Here is a 20600-nt window from a genome sequence, read left to right as displayed (position 1 = left end):
AGGCACAACAATAGACAACACTCCTCCGACCAAGACGAGGACAAAGTAATCAACATGATTACAGACACCTCAAACGACAAAACCTTAGGTTGGAAGAAGCGCAGAAGAGTGGGAGCAATCCAAGAAATCTACCACCTCTTACACAAAGCCGAGATGATCAACCACACCGACCCTAAGAGGACAACATCAATTTTATTCACAGTAGAGGATCTAGACAAGGTGTGCCTACCTCACAATGATGCCTTGGTAGTGCATGTCAAAATCAATGGTTGGACAGTCAAAAGAGTCCTCATCGATCCAGGGAGCTTATGCGACATACTGTTCTATCAAACATACAATGACATGCACTTGCTGGACTCGGTGATGATAGAGTCCAATGCACCACTCTATGGGTTCAACGAAGATTGTACAGATACCATCGGAGACGTAATTCTACCAGTCTTTATTGGCGAAAAAGAGAACATGGTCAAAACTTCAATACGCTTCAGTGTGATCGATGTCAAGTCGTCCTACACTGCTATTCTAGGATGTCGTTGGATTCACAAAATCCAAGTAATTCCATCAACCCTACACCAGGTCCTACGATATCCTGGTCCCAGAGGCATCATGGAGTTCAGAAGCAACCAACTAGAAGCTCACCAATGCAATCAAGTTAGCACTACGACCTCACCCAAGCCTCAGGTCGTCAAAGCCAAGGACATCCCAGCAAGGCAGGATCCTCAAACATCCAGCCCTCCAGCAACAACATCAGAAAAGCTCATAGGAAAATAAGCTCAGATAGAACCAGGATAAAAAGTTAATTTGGGCACAACTGATGACCCAAAATTTATTTATGTTGGGGTTGACTTAGACCCCAAGCTCAAGGAGCAGCTTGTTAAATTTGTATCTCTTAATAAAGATGTTTTTGCTTGGTCGTATATCAATATGCCATAAATTGACTCTCAGGTCGCTTGCCACAAGTTAAATGTAGACTCAACCATCAAGCCTATCAAATAACAACCTAGGAAGCTAGCACTCAAGTTTCAAAAAGCCATCAACGAAGATATAGAAAATGTAAAAAATGTTGGATTCATCAGAGAAGTCAAGTACCCGACCTGGCTAGCTTGCCAACATAGTAGTCGTTCCAAAGAAGAATGGTCAGGTACGACTTTGCATAGATTTCACCAATGTCAACAAGCACTGCCCAAAAGACAACATCCCCCTACTAAGAATCGACATACTGGTAGACCAAACTTGCGGCCATGAGCTTTTGTCATTCATGGACGCATACAGTGGGTACAACCAAATACCACTTGCAGAAGAAGATCAGGAAAAAACGTCCTTCATAACCGAAAGCAAGGTAATGTTACGCTATAACGCCCTACCTTTCGGCGAAGAGAACGCAGGAGCGACCTACCAAAATTTGTCACCAAAATGTTCAAAGACTTGCTAGGAGACACTATAGAGGTCTACATAGATGACATGGTGGTCAAAAGCGAAAAGGCAGGTGATCACATCTCCCACCTATAAGAGGTCTTTGAACGACTTCGCCAAAACAAGATGAAGCTCAACCCAGCCAAATGCGTATTTGGAGTAGCCTCAGGGAAATTCTTAGGTTACCTTGTCTCACAAAGACACATTGAATCAAACCCATAACAGATACGAGCTCTCCTTGAAATGCCAGAACCAACCACAAAGCAACAAATCCACAAGTTATCTGGCATGGTTTCAGCCCTCAACAGGTTCATCTCAAGAGCATCTGACAAATGCAGACCATTCCTGCAAATACTCAAAAAGGGAGCAACATTCACTTGGACAGATGAGTGCCATAAAGCCTTCACCGACTTGAAAGCCTATTTATCAACTTCACCCGTCCTGTCCAAACCAGAAGAAGGAGAGACACTAGGGCTATACCTTGCAACTACCAACTTCGCAATCAGCTCAGTTCTTTTTCGCGAACATGATGGAGTTGAAAAGTCGGTCTACTTCACCAGCAAGACGTTGGCAGATGCAAAAAAGCACTACTCTCCGATGGAGAAAGCAATGCTTTCTTTACTCTACTCAGCTTGGAAGTTCTGACCTTATTTCCAATCTCACAACATCAAGGTCATCACTGACGTACCTATTAAATAGGTATTGAGTTTTAACAACAAAACAGCCCGCATGCATGGCCAAATGGGCTGAAGAACTTGGAGAACATCACATCGAGTTCGTTCCCAGAATGTCTCACAAAGGCCAGGTCATTGTTGATTTCTTGGCAGATTTCCCCGTCGAAGACATCAACTGGGAGCCCGAGCCAATCACTTCACTCCATCAACAAGCCATACCAGACACATGGCACCTCCACGTAGATGGCGCATGCAATAACAGTGGTAGTGGACTGGGGGATGTATTAATTTCACCAGAGGGAGCCCAGCTATAGAAATCAATCAAAATTGATTTCGCAACGTCCAACAACGAAGCAGAATACGAAGCATTGATCACAGGCCTCCGAATGGCACAACAACTAAAAGTCTCAAAGCTTAAAGCTTACAGCGATTCCCAGCTAATCCTCAAGCAGATCACCAAACAATATGTCACGAACGGAGCAAACTTGGCAAAGTATGCTCAAGTCGTTTATGACATAATCAGCTCGTTCAAAACATTCTCCTTAGACCATATTCCTCGAGGGACACAATGACATCGCAGACGACTTGACTTTCCTAGCCTCCAAAACACAAGAGGCATGTCCGACCACAGTCTACATTGACATTCTGGAACGACCTGCTTATCAGAAAGAAAATATCAATAGCCTCACAGATTTCCAGCCCTCATCCGAAGAAGAGATCAATCAATCTTGGATGGGCCCATTCCTCAAGTTCATCTTACATGGTGAGATCCCATCAGAAACAAAGCATGCTCGTGCAATACAACTCTGAGCCCCAAGATACACAGTGATCAAAGGAAGACTGTTCCGCAAATCAGTAAGACGACCCCTCCTAAGGTGCATAACTCTAAGGGAGGGACAACTCATTTTCGACGAAATCTACAAAAGTGAATGTGGCAACCACGCAGGAGCAAAATCACTAGCACATAAAGCAATCGCCTAAGGGTATTATTGGCCAGGCATGCATATCGAGACAAAAATGTACGTTCTTAAATGCCTCCAATGTCAAACTTTTGGTCACAATCACCTAAGTCCAGCAAGGGAATTGATCAACATAGCTAGCCCATGGCCGTTCGGTGATAGGCTTCTCCAACCTTGGAATACAGCTCTCTTCAAGCGCTTTTATCAATAAGTTTTTCTCCAAGTACATAAGTCAATATGAATGAAATCTCATCAACATTTTGAGTGCAGCTATCATTTTTGCATTACATGAGCACCTTGCATTTCACACTACGCAGCCCGACCTAAGACATCACAATGTCAGGTCGGATATCAAAGACGGGGTGCAGAACGACTCAACAACAACAGCCACGCAGTGGTTAATTTTCAATCAAATCAAATCAAGGTCCCCCAAAAGGACCCTAAACCAACTTAATACCAACGCCAGGGTTAGGTATGGTTCAATTGTAATTGCCACTCAAAAGCTAATTATCATACAAATTCAATTTAGGGGACCCCCAAAAGGAACCCAAGTCAACTTACGACCTCACAAAGGGTTTAAGACATACTCAAATATAATGGCCACTCAAAGGCTAATTATATTAATCAGAAGTTCCCCCAAAAGGAACGAATCAAGGCGTACACCTAGGGACAAGACGAAGCCTAGGTGCCAACTGTGCAAATGCATCAGGTCGTACTCAAACGCTCTACGACCTATGACAAAAGATGACCTAGCAAAGGCAAGCAGTCCATCAGGACTAATACTATGTAGCACAAGTCGTCAAACAACAAATCAGTAAAAACAAAAGCAATCACATGCATACTTCAAGCCGACTTCAGCAAGTAAGTAATTTAAATATTTCTAATTACAAAGTCGGTTAGATATCGAGGCCCCCAGGTTATCCCGGGAAAACGACCTCAGTATCCCCATCAAAAATAATATTGTATCAGTATCAAGAACAAAGAGTTGTTCAAATATTGTTTAAAGACCTCCCAACCCAAGAACAAAGACAAGACGTTCATAATCAATTCACACAAAAAAGATTATCTACATTCAAAGGGTCCAGATCACCACCCTCTACAACACCAGAACCGATAACCTGATCAACAACAACTTCAGAAACAACAGAAGGAACAGCTGGAGCAACCGGTGGCACAACGACTTGGTCAGATGGCAGATCAGATGGTCTACTAGCATCTACACCAAAGATCTCGGCAGGACATTACATCGCGGCCCCCACTTTCAACAGACATCTTAAGGCGATCATACTTATCTAATACCTCAATATAATCATCCATCAGCACATAAACGTCGCCACTCTCCACCGTGTCCGCCAAGTCGTTATATGCAGTTTCAGCTCGTTTAGCAACGGAGCACATCCTCTTGCAATCATCGACCCATTATTGAACCTCCAGCTTTGCAGAATCCAGAGCGGGTTGCAACATAGCCACTTTACCACCCAACTGCTGCACTTGATCTCTCAGCCCTGCAACCTCCGTTCTCTGCATTTGCTGATCAGCCACCAGTCTGCTACAAGTTTACTTGCTGACATCTAGCTCTTTCTTGTAACGGTTGGAGATAGACGCCATATCCTTCAGCTTCCTATACATGGCCAGAACCTAGCAAACAAGATAACAAATATAGACATTAGAGTGGATCAAAATCAACAAGACCCAAAAGGAGCAAGCTCAGAACAAAGGAATACTTACATAGCACAATGACCGTTCTATCTCCACCAAGTTCACTTCCAGGCCCTTATTATCCAGCTTGCGCCTATCCCTGGCAAGCACAATACTCTTCAACAACGCCTCACCAACCAAAGGGGACTTGAAGCTACAGTCACTAGTCACAACAAACTGTAGGGGTCCTCATACATAACCATTCTGTCAAGGACATCACTGTCACTCTTCTTATTTGGGTCCGTACTTTCTGACCCCTTGCCCTGCTAAGCAGCAGGCTCAACCTCACCAACTTTCTTCTTTCCACGGGCCTCAGCCAACCCAGCATCATCAGCCAAATCAATCAGGTCCATCCTTTTCAGAGGAACCCGACCTGAAGACGAACGACTTTCAACAGAACCAGGTCGGTCTTCAGACTTAGTTCAGGCCTTCTTAGCCCCCTCCGACTCAACCACTTTGGAACGCCTTTTCAGATTAGGCTTCTGGAACAAAGTAGGAGCATCACCCTCCCCACCAAAGATCGCCACCGCAACACCACCAAAGACTTCCAAAGACCCGCATCTCCGAGGAGAGCGCGGTTGGATGCAGAACGATCTGCATCACCAGAGGAGAAGCGGTTGGACGCAGAGCGCCCTCCACCCCCCAAATCGGAACGTTAGGGTGCCAAACAATTTGCATCACCCAACTCAGAACGTTGGGATAACAAACAATTTACGTCACCCAACTCAGGACATCTGGAAGGCGTCACCCCTCCAGCCGCCCTCATCGCTCTAGAACGGTGTTCAGCGACCCCACCAGACGTCCTAGCTCCACTAGAACGACTGTCACCAACACCTCCACTCCTTTTCACTCCAGAAACAGGTGCTTTCTTTTGACTCTCTCTCTCCATGGCAGATTCTGAGCTAGAATCATAAAGTTCAACCACTATCTTGCAAGCCCTAGCCTTTTGCTCCAACCTCTTACGGTTGATTTTTTTTCCTCCACGCCTCTTAAAGTAATGCGCAATCTCTCTCAACAAAGCCTGCTTATCCTCCAAACTCAAACAAGCAAACCTTTCAATAACACCGTTCTTCGTACGAAAACGGATTGTAACATCTGTAAAAACAAACCAAATAAATCAGAACATCCAAATTATAATTTAAAACACACACATTACGACCTACAACCAACGACCTACCACGAGGTTGTACAACACGTTTATCAATCTCCAAACCAGGCGGATAATATCTACCTATAGCCAATAACGGTTTACGCCCCCATTCCTCCTTACTCACCCCCATAATAACAGGAGACTTTCCCTTATAAACATGAAAACTAAAGTTCACATCACCCGACTTCCTCACAACAAAGTGCTCTATCATACCGTTTAAATAGATGTGGTAGCCCCTGCCATTCAACAAATCCAACACATGGAAAATCCTCCAACTGTTCTCCACGAGTTGACAAGGGGTTTTCCCCAAAAAGTTCAAAGCCTCCATAGTAAGACGGGAAAAGGGCAGCCTCATCCTAGCCTTCATCTACCCATAACAAACAACTACTCCTCCACCCCAAGGAACGTAGTCGTTAGTATACAAATTCTTTTCCCTAGCCAGATCGTACACAGACAGATCGGATTTCACCCAACCAAACTCCTTCCTTAAAGCGGCATAACAATCCACCGACTTAGGCTTCCTCTCATCCACCGTCCTTCTTCATCACTTACCGTTCTCTCTCTCCATTGACTAACTTCAACCTCGCCACTTACATTATCACTAGTCATAGACATTGCATAATCAAAGAAAGAAGGAAAGCTCAAACTTTTAAAGTTGAAAACACGAACATGATGGCAAGGGATGAGAAGTTTTTCTTGTTTTATTTCCTTTTCTTTCGCTTTGGATTTTTTCTTTTTTTTCCTTTGGTTGAAAAGTGAACAAGCAAAAAGTTTTTACAAGTAAAAAAAACCCATCAACTGCCCAGACATCTTGAGACAATCAAAGCGTTTCATGTTCCCAAAACCTAAATCATTACTCGCCCACAAATCGCCGTAACTTTGGGCCCATGAATCCAGCCTAACAGTTCCCGCACATTCCCCGAAACCTAAATTCAAAACAAAACAGCTGTCAGACACGTGCTTTCAAACTTTACTTTTTAACCATTCTACTTCCACGCAACAACTGTCCAATGAACGAATAAAAAATAAAGGGGTTGTGTAAGTACCCTTCATTCTACACTACAGAGCACGTGTCCACATGGCAGGACGTCTTACTTCAGCTCGTCCCACAACATCAGATCGTACCAACGACCCAGCACCCAGGTCGTCACCAACAGCAGTTACAGTCATTCATGGAAAGATATCAACTAGCATAATCTTGGAGCTCAATCAACGCCACAATCAAGGAAACATTAACTCTGTAATAACACATTAATGGTAAATCACCAAGATAACACACAAGGTGGATCTGCAATCCATAACGGTTCAAGTACAAATCTATAAATAGAGAGAGATGAACTACGTAAGACTTGATTTAAGTTTATCTCGAAAAACTTGATACGTAGGCAACTCTTATCCCAAGAAGAGTGCAGCCATTTCCTATTCAACAAATCATAAGATCATAGTCACGAAATAACCAACATCTACACTTCCATACCTAAAGAATATTGAAGAACTAAAGTGTTAGCAAATAAATATAAATGAAAATTGAGTTATGCATGTGTAGTTAATGAGCAATTCTGACAAATTATTACATTCTAAACTTGTAATGCAACAAAATATATTCGATTTTTTCCGTATTATACCCGTATAAAAGACGAATTGTATGTTTGACGTTTTTTTTGTATTTTTTGGCTGAATTTTTAAACGTATTATTATTATTCAAAATTTCAAATTTTTGAAGAATAATTTCCGTATCGAATTTTTGACGTCCGCGAATCTACTAGCTCCTCTGTCTTTGCAATGTTAAGGTAGTCAGACTTCCCATGTAATAAAAGTTGGTCAATAATCAATAAGTCAAAAATTTAAGAACTAAAATTGTAATAAAACTTAGGGTCTGTTTGGAAGTTTTCCTTTAGAATTGGAATTGGAATTGGAATTTGAAAATATAATTCCAAGACTTACAATTTCAAATAGTTAAAATTCCTGGATATATGGAAATTTCAAGTTTCTGCACCCTATAAAACTTATAATTCCTTGATTTTGGGGATTTGAGGTTTCCATTCCAGTGCAGAAAAGATTGCCAAACATGGTAATTTTTAATTTTCAGAAATATATTTTGAATTTGAATTCCACCATAAAACACACCCTTAGGCTCAATTCAATATCCGTTGATTTGTCAAAAGTAAAAATATAAACCAAGAAAACACCCCTCGTGACAGTGGTCTACATTTATTGTGAAAGTGATATTCATCCTAATTACCTAGTTTACTTCCTTACCCAACTATCTGATGGATCCATTTATAGGAAAAATACAAGACATGTAAGGGGACATGGAAGAAGAAATAGAGGGCTCAAAGGAGACAACTAGTACTCCATTATCTTCATTGAAATCCTGGATATCATTCAAAGTGATCAAATGGCCGGAGCGGGTGGTATATATGCAACCTTACAATTTCACATTTTACGTTACACTCCATATTATTATAACAAAAGTAATTAGGGTCCCAAATAATTATGATATTGATACTTTAAATGATGAAAACCAAATCCACGGCATTGATCATGGGTATTCTACTATTCTATCTTACTTTCTGGTCGGGACAAATACTATTTTATGAAGTCGCTTAGCTACCCCAAAAGTTTGAAAATATATAAATCCAATAATGAAAAACTTGATGACTTTTAATCAAAGGATTGCATTAGTAGGAAACACTTGGCGCAAGACACGCAACAACTACTCGTAATTTCTGATATGATATCGATCGAACATGGCCGAACATGGCATCAACGTGTTATAATGTGTTTCAATGTGACAGTTGACAATTTATTTTAGAATTTTCATCACCAACGCTTGGTGAAGAATATAGAAAATAGTGTGCACAAACTTAACCCGCCCAAGAGTGGGATTAGGTCCGGCATTTTTTGTTTTTTAATAAAAAAAAAAAAACTTTTCAATTTTGTATAAGATGTTGGACGGGATAAGTTTAGTCCCAGAAATTTTTCAATTTTTTTAATAAAAATTAAATTTGACAAATTAAAATGGGCTATATTTTTTTGGGCTAACATATTAGACGGAACAACTATTCCCGCCGTTGGTACGACACCTAAAAAATAGAAATTTTGATCGACGAAAAAAGCTGACGTGTCACAATTTTTTTAACAACGCGTTGATGATGCTCTAAGAAGTAAGAACGCTACACAACAGAAGGGAAAATAAAAAGTAACATCAAAGATATATTCCTACTTAAATTTTCAGCAAATTTGTAATCAACAATTTATTTGAATCAAAGATAACTTTTGACGAAACGGCAAAAGGACATTAATACTAGCTAGGTGCAATTATGAGCGATTCAATAGAGTGATAGACCAGTACATGTCTATATGACCACTAGATGAGTAACAACTTTCACTATTTAAGTCAGTATGTCACTACGTCTTTCTGAAAAGAACTTGTACAGTTACACTCTGGTATATATTAAGTGAGTCAGTGAGATGCTATAATTGACCGTTAGAATTTCTGAAAAGGTTGACAAAGGGACAGCCTACAAAGCTAGAGAGAAATGTTTTGTTTTGGGGTTTGTAATATAAAACAGAGAAATATAAAAATATAGAACTGGTAAAACAAATACAAAAATAGTTAATTAACAAAAAAAATTATAAAAATGATAAGAGGTCGTCTATCCGAGGATATCTCTCATATATACGAGATTGGAGACTGTTGGATGTATTATCCAACGGTCTCAAAACCCGTGAAGATATCCTCGGGTATTGAGGCCAAAAGATAAACCGCCAGCCATCCCGAAATATTGGGCTGTGTCTAGGCAAAATTTTTACACTCAGTTGAGCTGACTCCTCATTTTCTGTATTTTTTTTTTCTATATAAAAAAGAAAAAAAAATAACAAAACAAAACAAAACAAAACAAAAACAAAAGACAGACTCATTTTCTCTCATTTCAAGACACAGTCATTCCGATTCTTTCTCATTTCCCACCATTTTTTTCTTCTCTCTTCAATCAAACAACGGTTCATTTCTGGTAAGAAAACAAAAACCCTAAACCATTTCTCATTTATCATACATTTTTGTTAAAATTCAGTTAATTTGATAGAGATCTAGATCCGCATTGCTTATTTTGTTTTTTTTTTTTGTAGGTTTGAGTGGGAAGCTTACTATTGTGAGCTTTCCCCTTTGGATTAATGAGACTTGGGTTGTGGAGGAGGAAGAGAAGGAGAAGCCTCTAGTTTGGCATTTGCATTTTGGCTGTTGGGTAATTCTTCTTTAGAATCTTTTTATATGTTTTTATTATATTTAGTTGTTGGTGCATTTGGTTTTTGGAATGTTTAGAATTGAATTTTGGGTGTTATCATGTAATGGATCTGTGTAGTTGTTGTGAATTTTGTTATGGATATAATTAACTTGGGGTTTTATAAAGGGTTTTGGGATCATGGGAAAAAAAAATGTGGTTTGATTTTGGATATAATTAACTTATTCATTTGCATTTTGATGGAATTTTAGATCGCGCTCTCGGAGGATTGTTTATTGCATTTGATGCTTGGGTGGAGTCGGAGAAAACTAGTTTGGCCAATTGGTGCTAATGTCAAAGTCTCCTTCGCCCAATGCTCGTGAGCGGTTGCCTTTATCTCTTCAAACAAAGTAAGTTTTTGTGTTTGTATCTCTTGACTTGATTACAAATTTCACTATTTTGTAAATGTTAGTTTCAACTACTACTTTAGTGATACAAGATTTGCCTAGTGGTAGTAGATCAAGTTTGTGAACTAATAACAATTTGTGTCTGTCTTTTCATTTTGGCTGCGATTGGAATGAAAGCGATACTAGCAAAATAATGAGAATGTTTCATGTTGTTGGCTTTGCTTGTCTATTGGTAGATGGTCTAACTGGCAGACTTTCTGCTAAATTTAAAGGAAACTCAATTATAACTCTGCTCTTCTATCAGACTACAGAAAATTATCAACATACCCCCTCGATAGCTTTGGTGTGAGATTTATACACTATGTGATCACACAATGACATACTTGCATGGTCAAATTTTAGCCTGCAGTTTATACACTTTACACATTATACAAAGTGAGCCTTTAATTATCAAACTGTATGTGTTAGTGCTAAAGTTCAAACTTAAACTCTTAAACTTATGATTATTCTGTATCTCCTTGCATAATCTTGTGATTTCAGATGATACGTTTTAATAGATGAATTTGTTGTTTAAAATCAGGGAATCACATGGGACAGAGAGAATGGATGATCCAGAAAGCACAATGGCTACGGTTGCTCATTTTGTGGAGCAGCTACATGCCAACATGTCCTCACCACATGAGAAGGAGCTTATCACGACACGTTTGCTAGGTATCGCCAGAGCAAGGAAGGATGCGAGAACACTTATTGGTTCCCACACTCAAGCTATTGCATTGTTTATCTCTGTTCTTAGGAGTGGAACACCCGTTGCAAAAGCTAATGTCGCCGCAACTCTCAGTGCCCTCTGCAAAGAAGAAGATTTGAGGTTTAGGGTACTTCTTGGTGGGTGCATACCACCATTACTCTCACTTCTCAAATCTGGATCTTCTGAGGCCAGGAAGGCAGCTGCGGAAGCAATCTTTGAAGTTTCCTCTGGTGGGCTGTCAGATGATCATGTGGGATCAAAAATATTTGTTACTGAAGGGGTTGTTCCCGCTCTGTGGGATCTTCTGAATCCCCAAAACAAGCAAGATAAAGTTGTCGAGGGATTTGTCACTGGAGCCCTGAGGAATCTCTGTGGAGACAAAGATGGTTATTGGAGGGCCACACTTGAGTCAGGAGGAGTAGAGATCATTGTGGGACTCCTTTCTTCTGATAATGCTGTTGCTCAGTCGAATGCAGCATCTCTACTGGCCCGTTTGATTTTGGCTTTTAACGATAGTGTTCCAAAAATTATAGATGCTGGAGCTGTGAAAGGTCTGCTTCATTTGGTTAGTCATGAAAATGACATTTCTGTTCGTGCCAGTGCTGCCGATGCTTTGGAAGCTCTTTCATCCAAGTCAACTCAAGCTAAGAAGGCTATAGTCGACGCACATGGTATACCTGTTCTCATTGGGGCTGTAGTAGCTCCATCTAAAGAGTGTATGCAAGGTGAGTCTGGCCAGGCTCTACAAGGACATGCAATACATGCCCTAGCAAATATCTGTGGTGGAATGTCTGCTCTGATAATCTACCTTGGTGATTTGTCCCAATCTCCTCGTTTGGCTGCTCCAGTTGCTGATATAATAGGCGCTCTTGCTTACTCATTGATGGTCTTTCAGCAAGCTTTGGCCATGGAAGAAGAACCCTTTGATGCTACACAAATAGAAGATATTCTTCTAGTGCTTTTAAAGCCGCGAGATAATAAGCTGGTTCAGGAGCGTGTCCTTGAGGCATTGGCTAGCCTATATGGCAACACTTATCTTTCCAGATGGCTCAATCATGCAGATGCAAAGCGTGTGCTTATTGGGCTGATAACCATGGGTTCTGCTGATGTGCAGGAATATCTGATACTCTCGTTAACAAGCTTATGCTGTGACGAAGTAGGCATCTGGGAGGCCATTGGGAAAAGAGAGGGTATTCAGTTGCTGATATCATTATTAGGATTGTCTAGTGAGCAACACCAAGAGCATGCTGTTGAGTTGCTGGCAATTTTGACCAACCAAGTTGATGACAGCAAGTGGGCCATCACCGCTGCTGGTGGCATACCTCCACTGGTGCAGTTACTGGAGATGGGTTCTCAAAAAGCAAGGGAGGATGCAGCACACGTGTTGTGGAATTTATGCTGTCACAGTGAAGATATCCGTGCCTGTGTTGAAAGTGCTGGAGCCATTCCAGCACTCTTATGGCTTCTAAGAAGTGGTGGACTCAGAGGACAAGAAGCTTCTGCTATGGCTCTTACAAAGCTCATCCGCTCAGCTGATTCTGCCACTGTTAATCAGTTATTGGCTTTGCTACTGGGGGACAACCCAAGCTCAAAGACCCACATTATTAGAGTGTTGGGTCATGTACTTACTAAGGCATCTCACAATGATCTTGTGCAAAAGGGAGCTTCAGCTAATAAAGGCCTCAGATCACTTGTACAGGTTCTTAATTCTTCAAATGAGGAAACTCAAGAGTATGCTGCTTCTGTCCTAGCAGATCTATTCAGCACCAGGCAAGATATTTGTGATAGTCTTGCAACTGATGAAATCGTTCATCCTTGTATGAAACTTTTAACCAGTAAAACTCAGGTTATTGCGACCCAATCTGCTCGGGCCTTGGGTGCTCTGTCCCGTCCCACAAAAACAAAGACTACAAACAATAAGATGTCTTATATAGCTGAAGGAGATGTCAAGCCCCTAATCAAGTTGGCCAAAACTTCTTCCATTGATGCTGCCGAGACTGCAGTTTCTGCTCTGGCTAATCTTCTATCTGATCCTCAAATAGCTGCAGAAGCTTTGGCAGAAGATGTTGTCTTGGCCTTGACAAGGGTACTGGGAGAAGGGACTCTGGAAGGTAAGAAAAATGCATCACGTGCGCTTCACCAACTGCTGAATCATTTTCCAGTTGCTGATGTGCTTGCTGGAAATGCTCAGTGTCGCTTTGCGGTTCTCGCACTTGTTGATTCTTTATCTTCGATGGAAATGGATGGCACTGATTGTACCGACACTCTGAGCGTGATTTCGCTGTTGGCTAGGACAAAACAGAGTGCTACCATTACATACCCTCCATGGTCAGCTCTTGCTGAAGTTCCATCGAGCCTAGAATCATTAGTTCGGTGCCTGGCTGAGGGAAGTCCTGCAGCACAAGATAAGGCCATTGAGATACTGTCCAGGTTGTGCAGTGATCAACCTGTTGTACTTGGTGATCTTTTGGTTGGAAAACCAAGGAGCATTACTTCTCTAGCTAATAGAATAATGAACTCGTCCAGTTTGGAAGTGAAAGTTGGTGGGGCTGCTTTACTCATTTGTGCTGCGAAAGAGCACAAACAACAGTCGATGGATGCACTCAATGCATCAGGGTTTCTGAAGGCACTCATTTACGCTTTGGTAGATATAATGAAGCAGAACTCTACCTGTTCTTCTCTTGAAATTGAAGTTAGAACCCCTAGAGGTTACACGGAGAGGACAATATTCCAAGAAAGTGGTGACTTTGACATTCCTGATCCAGCAACTGTTTTGGGTGGCACAGTTGCCTTGTGGTTGTTGTCGATAATTTCTTCATTTCATACAAAGAACAGATGTACCGTCATGGAGGCTGGAGGATTGGAGGCTCTGTGCGATAAACTTGCGAGTTACACAGCCAATCCACAGGTATGAGCGTCAATTAGTTTTCTCTTTCTGATGATGTTTCTTAACTATTAAATGCATTTTTACTTATAGCGATTTGTGATACCTGAATAATCAATAGTGATATTTTTTATGAGTAATAACCAATTGCTCTTCTGGTCTTTATGACCACGTTTTTCAAGTACAAATAACTGACTGAGGTACTTATTAAGATGCCCAACAAAAATGGGAATGCCACACCTTCTGGGGACGGTTGCACTACAGTAGTTCATTTATTGTGCTGCCTAAGGGCCTACTCTGTTCTCAATTTGAATCTATGGGAGTGCTTTAGTACACTTGTTTCTCAGCTAATGAATCTGTGTATATTATAACGAATAAAAGAAGATAAGATTCCTCTTCTTTTTTGCTGATTAAAGTTATATTCCCTTCCAAGAATTAAATATTACATCCCAACATGATTGTTATCGTAGCAAGAAGCTACTATTCCCTTGAATTATATAACCAAAACCTACTAGAAAAAGATGATAAGATTCTAGACAGGAGATTTTACTTGCACACTTGCACCAGTATTTCCTGAGCTGTCGCAGAACCATTTGTTGGTCCATCCGTTTTTTGAGAAAATAAAATAAAATAAAGTTGGACAATCCTTTTGTCATTTATTTGATATGGCTGATTACGTTGGCGAACATCCTTTCAAGATTATTCTCATTTTTTACCGGTCTTTGTATGCTCACAAGTGTAAGATTATTCCAGTTTTGTGCTTGGGTTTTATGTTGGCTTTGAACTCGAACTCCATTTGGGCTTAACTCGAACTCCATTTGGGATCGGTTCAAAAATCTTAACCTACTTTGACCAAACTGCCAATCGGCCATCATTTGATAGTGAGTATTGTGGCACAGACAACCTATATATTATGCGAGTAGGACTTCTTTTATAGGTAAATATTCATAGCTTAAAAAGTGAGAAATGAAATGAAACAAAAACCTAGTGTTTCCGGTTTAAATGGTGACCGAAAGGCGTTGGTAGGTGGTCGAACACAGGGAATCTTGGTGTGTGTATTTTAGTAGTTGTTTATCAGTTTATTTTTCTTTTCCCATATGGTTTGTATCATTATTACGATTTGTTTCAGTCATGGTGCTGACTTGATATATGTTTCATTTGATAGGCTGAATTCGAGGATACAGAGGGTATATGGATTAGTTCCCTGCTCCTTGCTATTTTGTTCCAAGATGCTAATGTTGTTCAATCACCTGCCACAATGCGGATCATACCTTCTATTGCTCTTTTGCTCAGGTCTGAGGAAATTATTGATAGATACTTTGCAGCTCAGGCGTTGGCTAGTCTTGTACGTGGTGGGGGTAAGGGAATGCATCTCGCAATTGCTAACTCAGGCGCAGTTGCAGGGTTAATTACTTTAATCGGTTATATCGAATCAGATATGCCAAATCTTGTTGCCCTATCTGAGGAGTTTTCCCTGGTGCGCAACCCTGATCAAGTTGTGCTGGACCACTTATTTGGAATTGAAGATGTGAGAACGGGCTCTACTGCACGCAAGTCTATACCTCTACTAGTGGACATTTTGAGACCGATGCCAGATAGGCCAGGTGCCCCTCCCATTGCTGTTCGCCTTCTGACCCGTATTGCAGATGGAAGTGATGTGAACAAGCTGGCCATGGCAGAAGCTGGAGCTCTGGATGCTTTAACTAAATACTTATCTCTGAGTCCCCAGGATTCGACAGAAACCACCATTTCTGAACTATTGAGAATCTTATATGGAAACCCTGATTTGCTTCGCCATGAAACAGCTCTTAGTTCCTTGAACCAACTTGTGGCTGTTTTACGCTTGGGATCACGAAGTGCTAGGTTCAGTGCTGCTAGGGCTCTCCATGAGCTTTTTGATGCTGAGCACATCAGAGATACTGAGTTTGCCAGGCAGGCCATCCAACCATTAGTTGACATGCTTAGTACAGGATCAGAGAGAGAACTAGAAGCTGTTGTTGTTGCCCTGATCAAGTTAACTACTGAAAATGCTTCAAATGCATTATCATTGGCTGATGTTGAAGGAAATTTACTTGAGAGCCTGTGTAAGATTCTTTCATCAACTTCGTCATTGGAATTGAAGAGAAATGCCGCACAACTTTGCTTTGTTCTTTTTGGCAACTCCAAGGTGCGAACCATGGACATTGCTACTGAATGTCTCCAGCCCCTTATTTCTTTAATGCAGTCAGATACAACTTCAGCAGTGGAATCTGGTGTGTGCGCATTGGATAGGTTGTTGGATGATGAACAACAAGTTGAGGTTGCAGCAACATATGATGTTGTGGATCTTCTTGTTGGATTAGTTTCTAGGTCGAACCATCGGCTTGCAGAAGCTAGCATCAGTTCTCTGATTAAGTTGGGGAAAGATCGTACTCACTGCAAGCTCAATATGGTCAGAGCTGGAATTCTTGAAAGTTGTCTTGAATTACTCCCTGATGCACCTAGCTCTCTGTGTTCGTCAATTGCAGAGTTGTTTCGTATTTTGACAAATAGCAGTGGGATTGCAAGAAGCTCCGCTGCTGCAAGAATGGTAGAACCACTTTTTTTGGTTTTACTCCGTCCAGATTTCAGCATGTGGGGACAGCATAGTGCCCTACAAGCACTTGTAAATATTCTAGAGAAACCACAAAGCCTCACAACTTTAAAACTCACTCCCAGTCAAGTGATTGAACCTCTAATATCATTTCTGGAATCCCCTTCTCAGGCCATTCAACAGCTAGGTACTGAATTATTGTCACATCTTCTAGCACAGGAGCATTTCCAGCAAGATATTACCACACAGAATGCAGTAGTGCCTCTTGTACAGCTTGCCGGAATAGGTATACTGAACTTGCAGCAAACGGCAATTAAGGCATTGGAAAGCATCTCTACGACCTGGCCAAAAGCTGTAGCTGATGCTGGGGGCATTTTTGAGCTCTCTAAAGTTATTATTCAAGATGATCCTCAACCTCCTCATGCATTGTGGGAATCAGCTGCGTTGGTTCTCTCAAATGTCCTGCGTCTTAATGTGGAGTACTATATCAAAGTTCCTTTAGTGGTCCTTGTCAGAATGTTGCACTCCACGTTGGAGAGCACTGTTACAGTTGCTCTCAATGCATTAATTGTTCAAGAGAGGATTGATGCTTTGAGTGCCGAACTGATGGCTGAGGCTGGTGCTATAGATGCATTGTTGGACCTTTTAAGATCTCACCAGTGTGAAGAAGCATCTGGAAGGTTGCTTGAGGCTTTGTTTAATAATGTGAAAGTTCGAGAAATGAAGGTATCCAAGTATGCTATAGCTCCTCTGTCCCAATATCTCTTGGATCCACAAACGAGATCAAACCCTGGCAGACTTCTTGCTGCTCTTGCTCTTGGTGACCTTTTCCAGAACGAGGGACTAGCTAGAGCTAGAGACTCCGTATCTGCGTGTCGTGCACTAGTAAGCTTGCTTGAAGACCAACCAACAGAGGAGATGAAGATGGTAGCCATTTGTGCATTGCAGAACTTGGTTATGCACAGTAGGACAAACAGGAGAGCTGTTGCAGAAGCGGGTGGCATATTGGTCATACAAGAGCTACTACTATCTCCAAATTCTGAAGTCGCCGCACAGGCAGCATTGCTGATTAAATTCCTATTCTCTAATCATACGCTTCAAGAATACGTATCAAATGAGCTTATTAGATCCCTGACAGGTAAACCACTGTTGAATTGTTATTCATAAGAAATGCATTGTATAAAATAGTCAAAGAGTAGAAGAAAATATCGGTAATACAAGGACGCAATTCACCTCTTACTCAGATTCTAAGAATTACACGTAAAACAACTCATTGCAGCCTAAGCACATTACATTTTGTTTACAACATTTAGTTGCATAAGATCTATGTGAAAACAAAAATCTGAAAGTTGGTATATTTGAAGGTCTCTGACACGACTTTTGTAGTTCTTATGAAGGCTTTGTACATTTTTGAATGACTGAGCTGTCTCCAAGACAGTCAATGTGGACCAACTTGCATCCTGCAATTTGCCTGTCTATTAGAAAGATAATAGGCTGTCTCGTGTCATTCTTTTCGGTTAACATCTCTAGAAGCATATTAAACACCATTATGAGTTTTTTTAAATTATACTTGCCCTGTAACCACCAATAAAAGAAACATGAAGGCATTCTTTTCTTTTCATCTATAGATTAGTGAAAATAAGTGTAATTCTTTGTTTACTTTCTATGTGTGTATCACTAATTAAGTTATTAGAAAACCAAATAAATTGTTGTTATATGTCTGAATTCCTAATATTGTCTTGTCATGCAGCTGCACTGGAGAAAGAATTGTGGTCCACAGCAACTATTAATGAAGAGGTCCTAAGAACTCTAAATGTGATCTTTTCCAATTTCTCCAAGCTCCATATTTCTGAAGCAGCTACCTTGTGCATCCCACATCTGGTTGGAGCACTTAAGGCTGGGACAGAAGCTGCTCAGGAATCTGTATTGGACACGCTTTGCCTTTTAAAGAACTCTTGGTCAACCATGCCTATAGATATTGCTAAATCTCAGGCCATGATTGCTGCTGAAGCCATTCCTATTTTGCAATTGCTAATGAGGACTTGCCCACCAAGTTGCCATGAAAGGGCAGACAGCCTGTTGCATTGCTTGCCTGGGTGTTTGACTGTCACTATAAAACGTGGAAATAACTTGAAGCAGACAATGGGAAGTACAAATGCTTTCTGTCGGTTAACCATAGGAAATGGTCCTCCACGTCAGACCAAGGTATCATTTATTTTTTCTGGAAATAAGTCTCCTGTATTTCCAGCATACTGGTTTAATATGCTCTTGCTGTCTTACATCATTTCACCTATTATTAGGGCACATGGCAAAGACACAAAATATTGTTTTGTTCTGAAACAAAGATCTTAACTCTGTAACATCATACTATTAAGTAGATGACAGCAAAGTTGGTAAAACCTTTGGGTGATGATACCAGAGTTCTGGGGATCGAACCGCACCATCATTAATGACTTACTGATCTCATTTAAAACAGGCTTGCCAAAAAAAAAATGCATATGATTAAGCGAGAAGTTCAAAGCGGAAGCTTTGTTTTGTTTTACTCGTGTTCTTTTATTTGGAATTTCTATTATGTCATTTTTTTTTCAATTGCCATTTAGACTAAAAGCTCTCTAGCTTGTAGGACAGGACTTTATGAATTTTAAGAGTCCCGAATATTAAAAATAGGTGGGATGGGATACACTCATACACACACCTAGAAGTGGGGTGGAATAATATCGTCAAGCTTGTAGAGTTTGTTTTGTTGCTAAACGAGTAACTAAAATCCCACTTTGTATTTATGCAAGAAATTGAATGATGTCTAGTTCTTCAGTTATCTGATCTAATTGAAATTAGCTGTTCAATCTCACTTTGCTTTATATTTCCCTACATTTCAGTAACGCATATCATATTGCCCTTTGTCTTGACAGGTAGTGAACCACAGTGTGTGTCCAGAATGGAAAGAAGGGTTCACCTGGGCATTTGATGTGCCCCCGAAAGGACAAAAACTTCACATTGTCTGCAAAAGCAAAAATACATTTGGGAAGGTATGTAGGTTTCCTTGTTATTGAATTGTAATTACTGGTTCAAATAGTGAAAGATTGGGATGCAGTTTTACATGTAATATGATGGTTGATATTGCAGTCAACTATTGGGAGAGTGACAATCCAAATAGACAAAGTCGTAGCTGAAGGAGTATATAGCGGGCTTTTCAGCCTGAATCATGACAGCAACAAGGATGGATCTTCTCGCACGCTTGAAATCGAGATCATCTGGTCGAACAGGATGTCAAGCGAGAGCATGTGAATGGATGATCAACATATTTTTTTACATATACAAATCAACTGGTCTACGAAGCTCTTCTCAGAAAACTGAGCAGCAAGGGATGTGATCAAATGGTCTTGTCCCTTTCATTGTAGGCTAGATGGTTGTTGATTTGTTTGTAAGTAGTATTTATGTGGGGATTCAGTTTTGTAGTTGTGAAAAAGATAATGCTGCCAAGATGAAATGTAAATGCTTACGAGTTGCTGAAGGTAATAGGTGTGGGAGTTCCCACGGTTTAGGAGGTTGGATATGGATGGAATAGAAGGAATGTGGGTTGTAAAAATTTGTTGTACAGGTCAGTAATAGATAGTGGTCAAACACTTTTGCAGTGTGCTCTGGCTTCGCCAATTTTTAAGCGTCGAACTGGTGCTTCTACTGTCTAGTTAGCTATACATGTCTCGTAAATGAAGTATTAGCAACAGAAGCAGCTTCTCTCTCTCTCTCTTCGAACTTATTCCAGAAAACATTCGCCACCTTTTTCTAGAAGGTGAAAACTAATGACACATGTAGACTTAAATTTAAGTAGTTCATATTCTAGTGTATACCATATGTGCTATGCAGGTAAAACTTGT

At 40.7% G+C, this 20600-nt stretch overlaps 1 protein-coding gene across 1 annotated transcript; it reads left to right on the top strand.

The window, feature by feature from the left end:
* The first annotated feature begins 9751 nt into the window (after positions 1-9751).
* LOC147501174 (CELLULOSE SYNTHASE INTERACTIVE 3) lies at positions 9752-20356 on the top strand. The gene is made up of 8 exons (XM_086606204.1): positions 9752-9910; positions 10026-10141; positions 10390-10527; positions 11105-14177; positions 15319-17863; positions 18476-18930; positions 19635-19751; positions 19849-20356. Exons 3-8 carry the CDS (start codon positions 10469-10471, stop codon positions 20008-20010), a joined length of 6411 nt encoding a protein of 2136 aa, XP_086462330.1. The 5' UTR covers positions 9752-9910; positions 10026-10141; positions 10390-10468; the 3' UTR covers positions 20011-20356.
* The last annotated feature ends 244 nt before the right edge of the window (positions 20357-20600 follow it).

The sequence above is a fragment of the Coptis chinensis genome, chromosome 4, assembly GCF_015680905.1.
Source record: "Coptis chinensis isolate HL-2020 chromosome 4, ASM1568090v1, whole genome shotgun sequence".
NCBI classification, from domain to species: Eukaryota; Viridiplantae; Streptophyta; class Magnoliopsida; order Ranunculales; family Ranunculaceae; genus Coptis; species Coptis chinensis.
Note: the sequence above shows the minus strand (reverse complement) of the source record. Positions and strands in the feature narration are given on the sequence as shown.

Bases quoted from the DNA above. Each gene is read 5' to 3' on its own strand.
- LOC147501174 (XM_086606204.1), top strand. From the start codon at position 10,469: ATGTCAAAGTCTCCTTCGCCCAATGCTCGTGAGCGGTTGCCTTTATCT. The intron at 14,178-15,318 runs GTATGAGCGTCA...TTCATTTGATAG, and splicing joins GTTACACAGCCAATCCACAG to GCTGAATTCGAGGATACAGA. The intron at 18,931-19,634 runs GTATCATTTATT...TTGTCTTGACAG, and splicing joins GTCCTCCACGTCAGACCAAG to GTAGTGAACCACAGTGTGTG.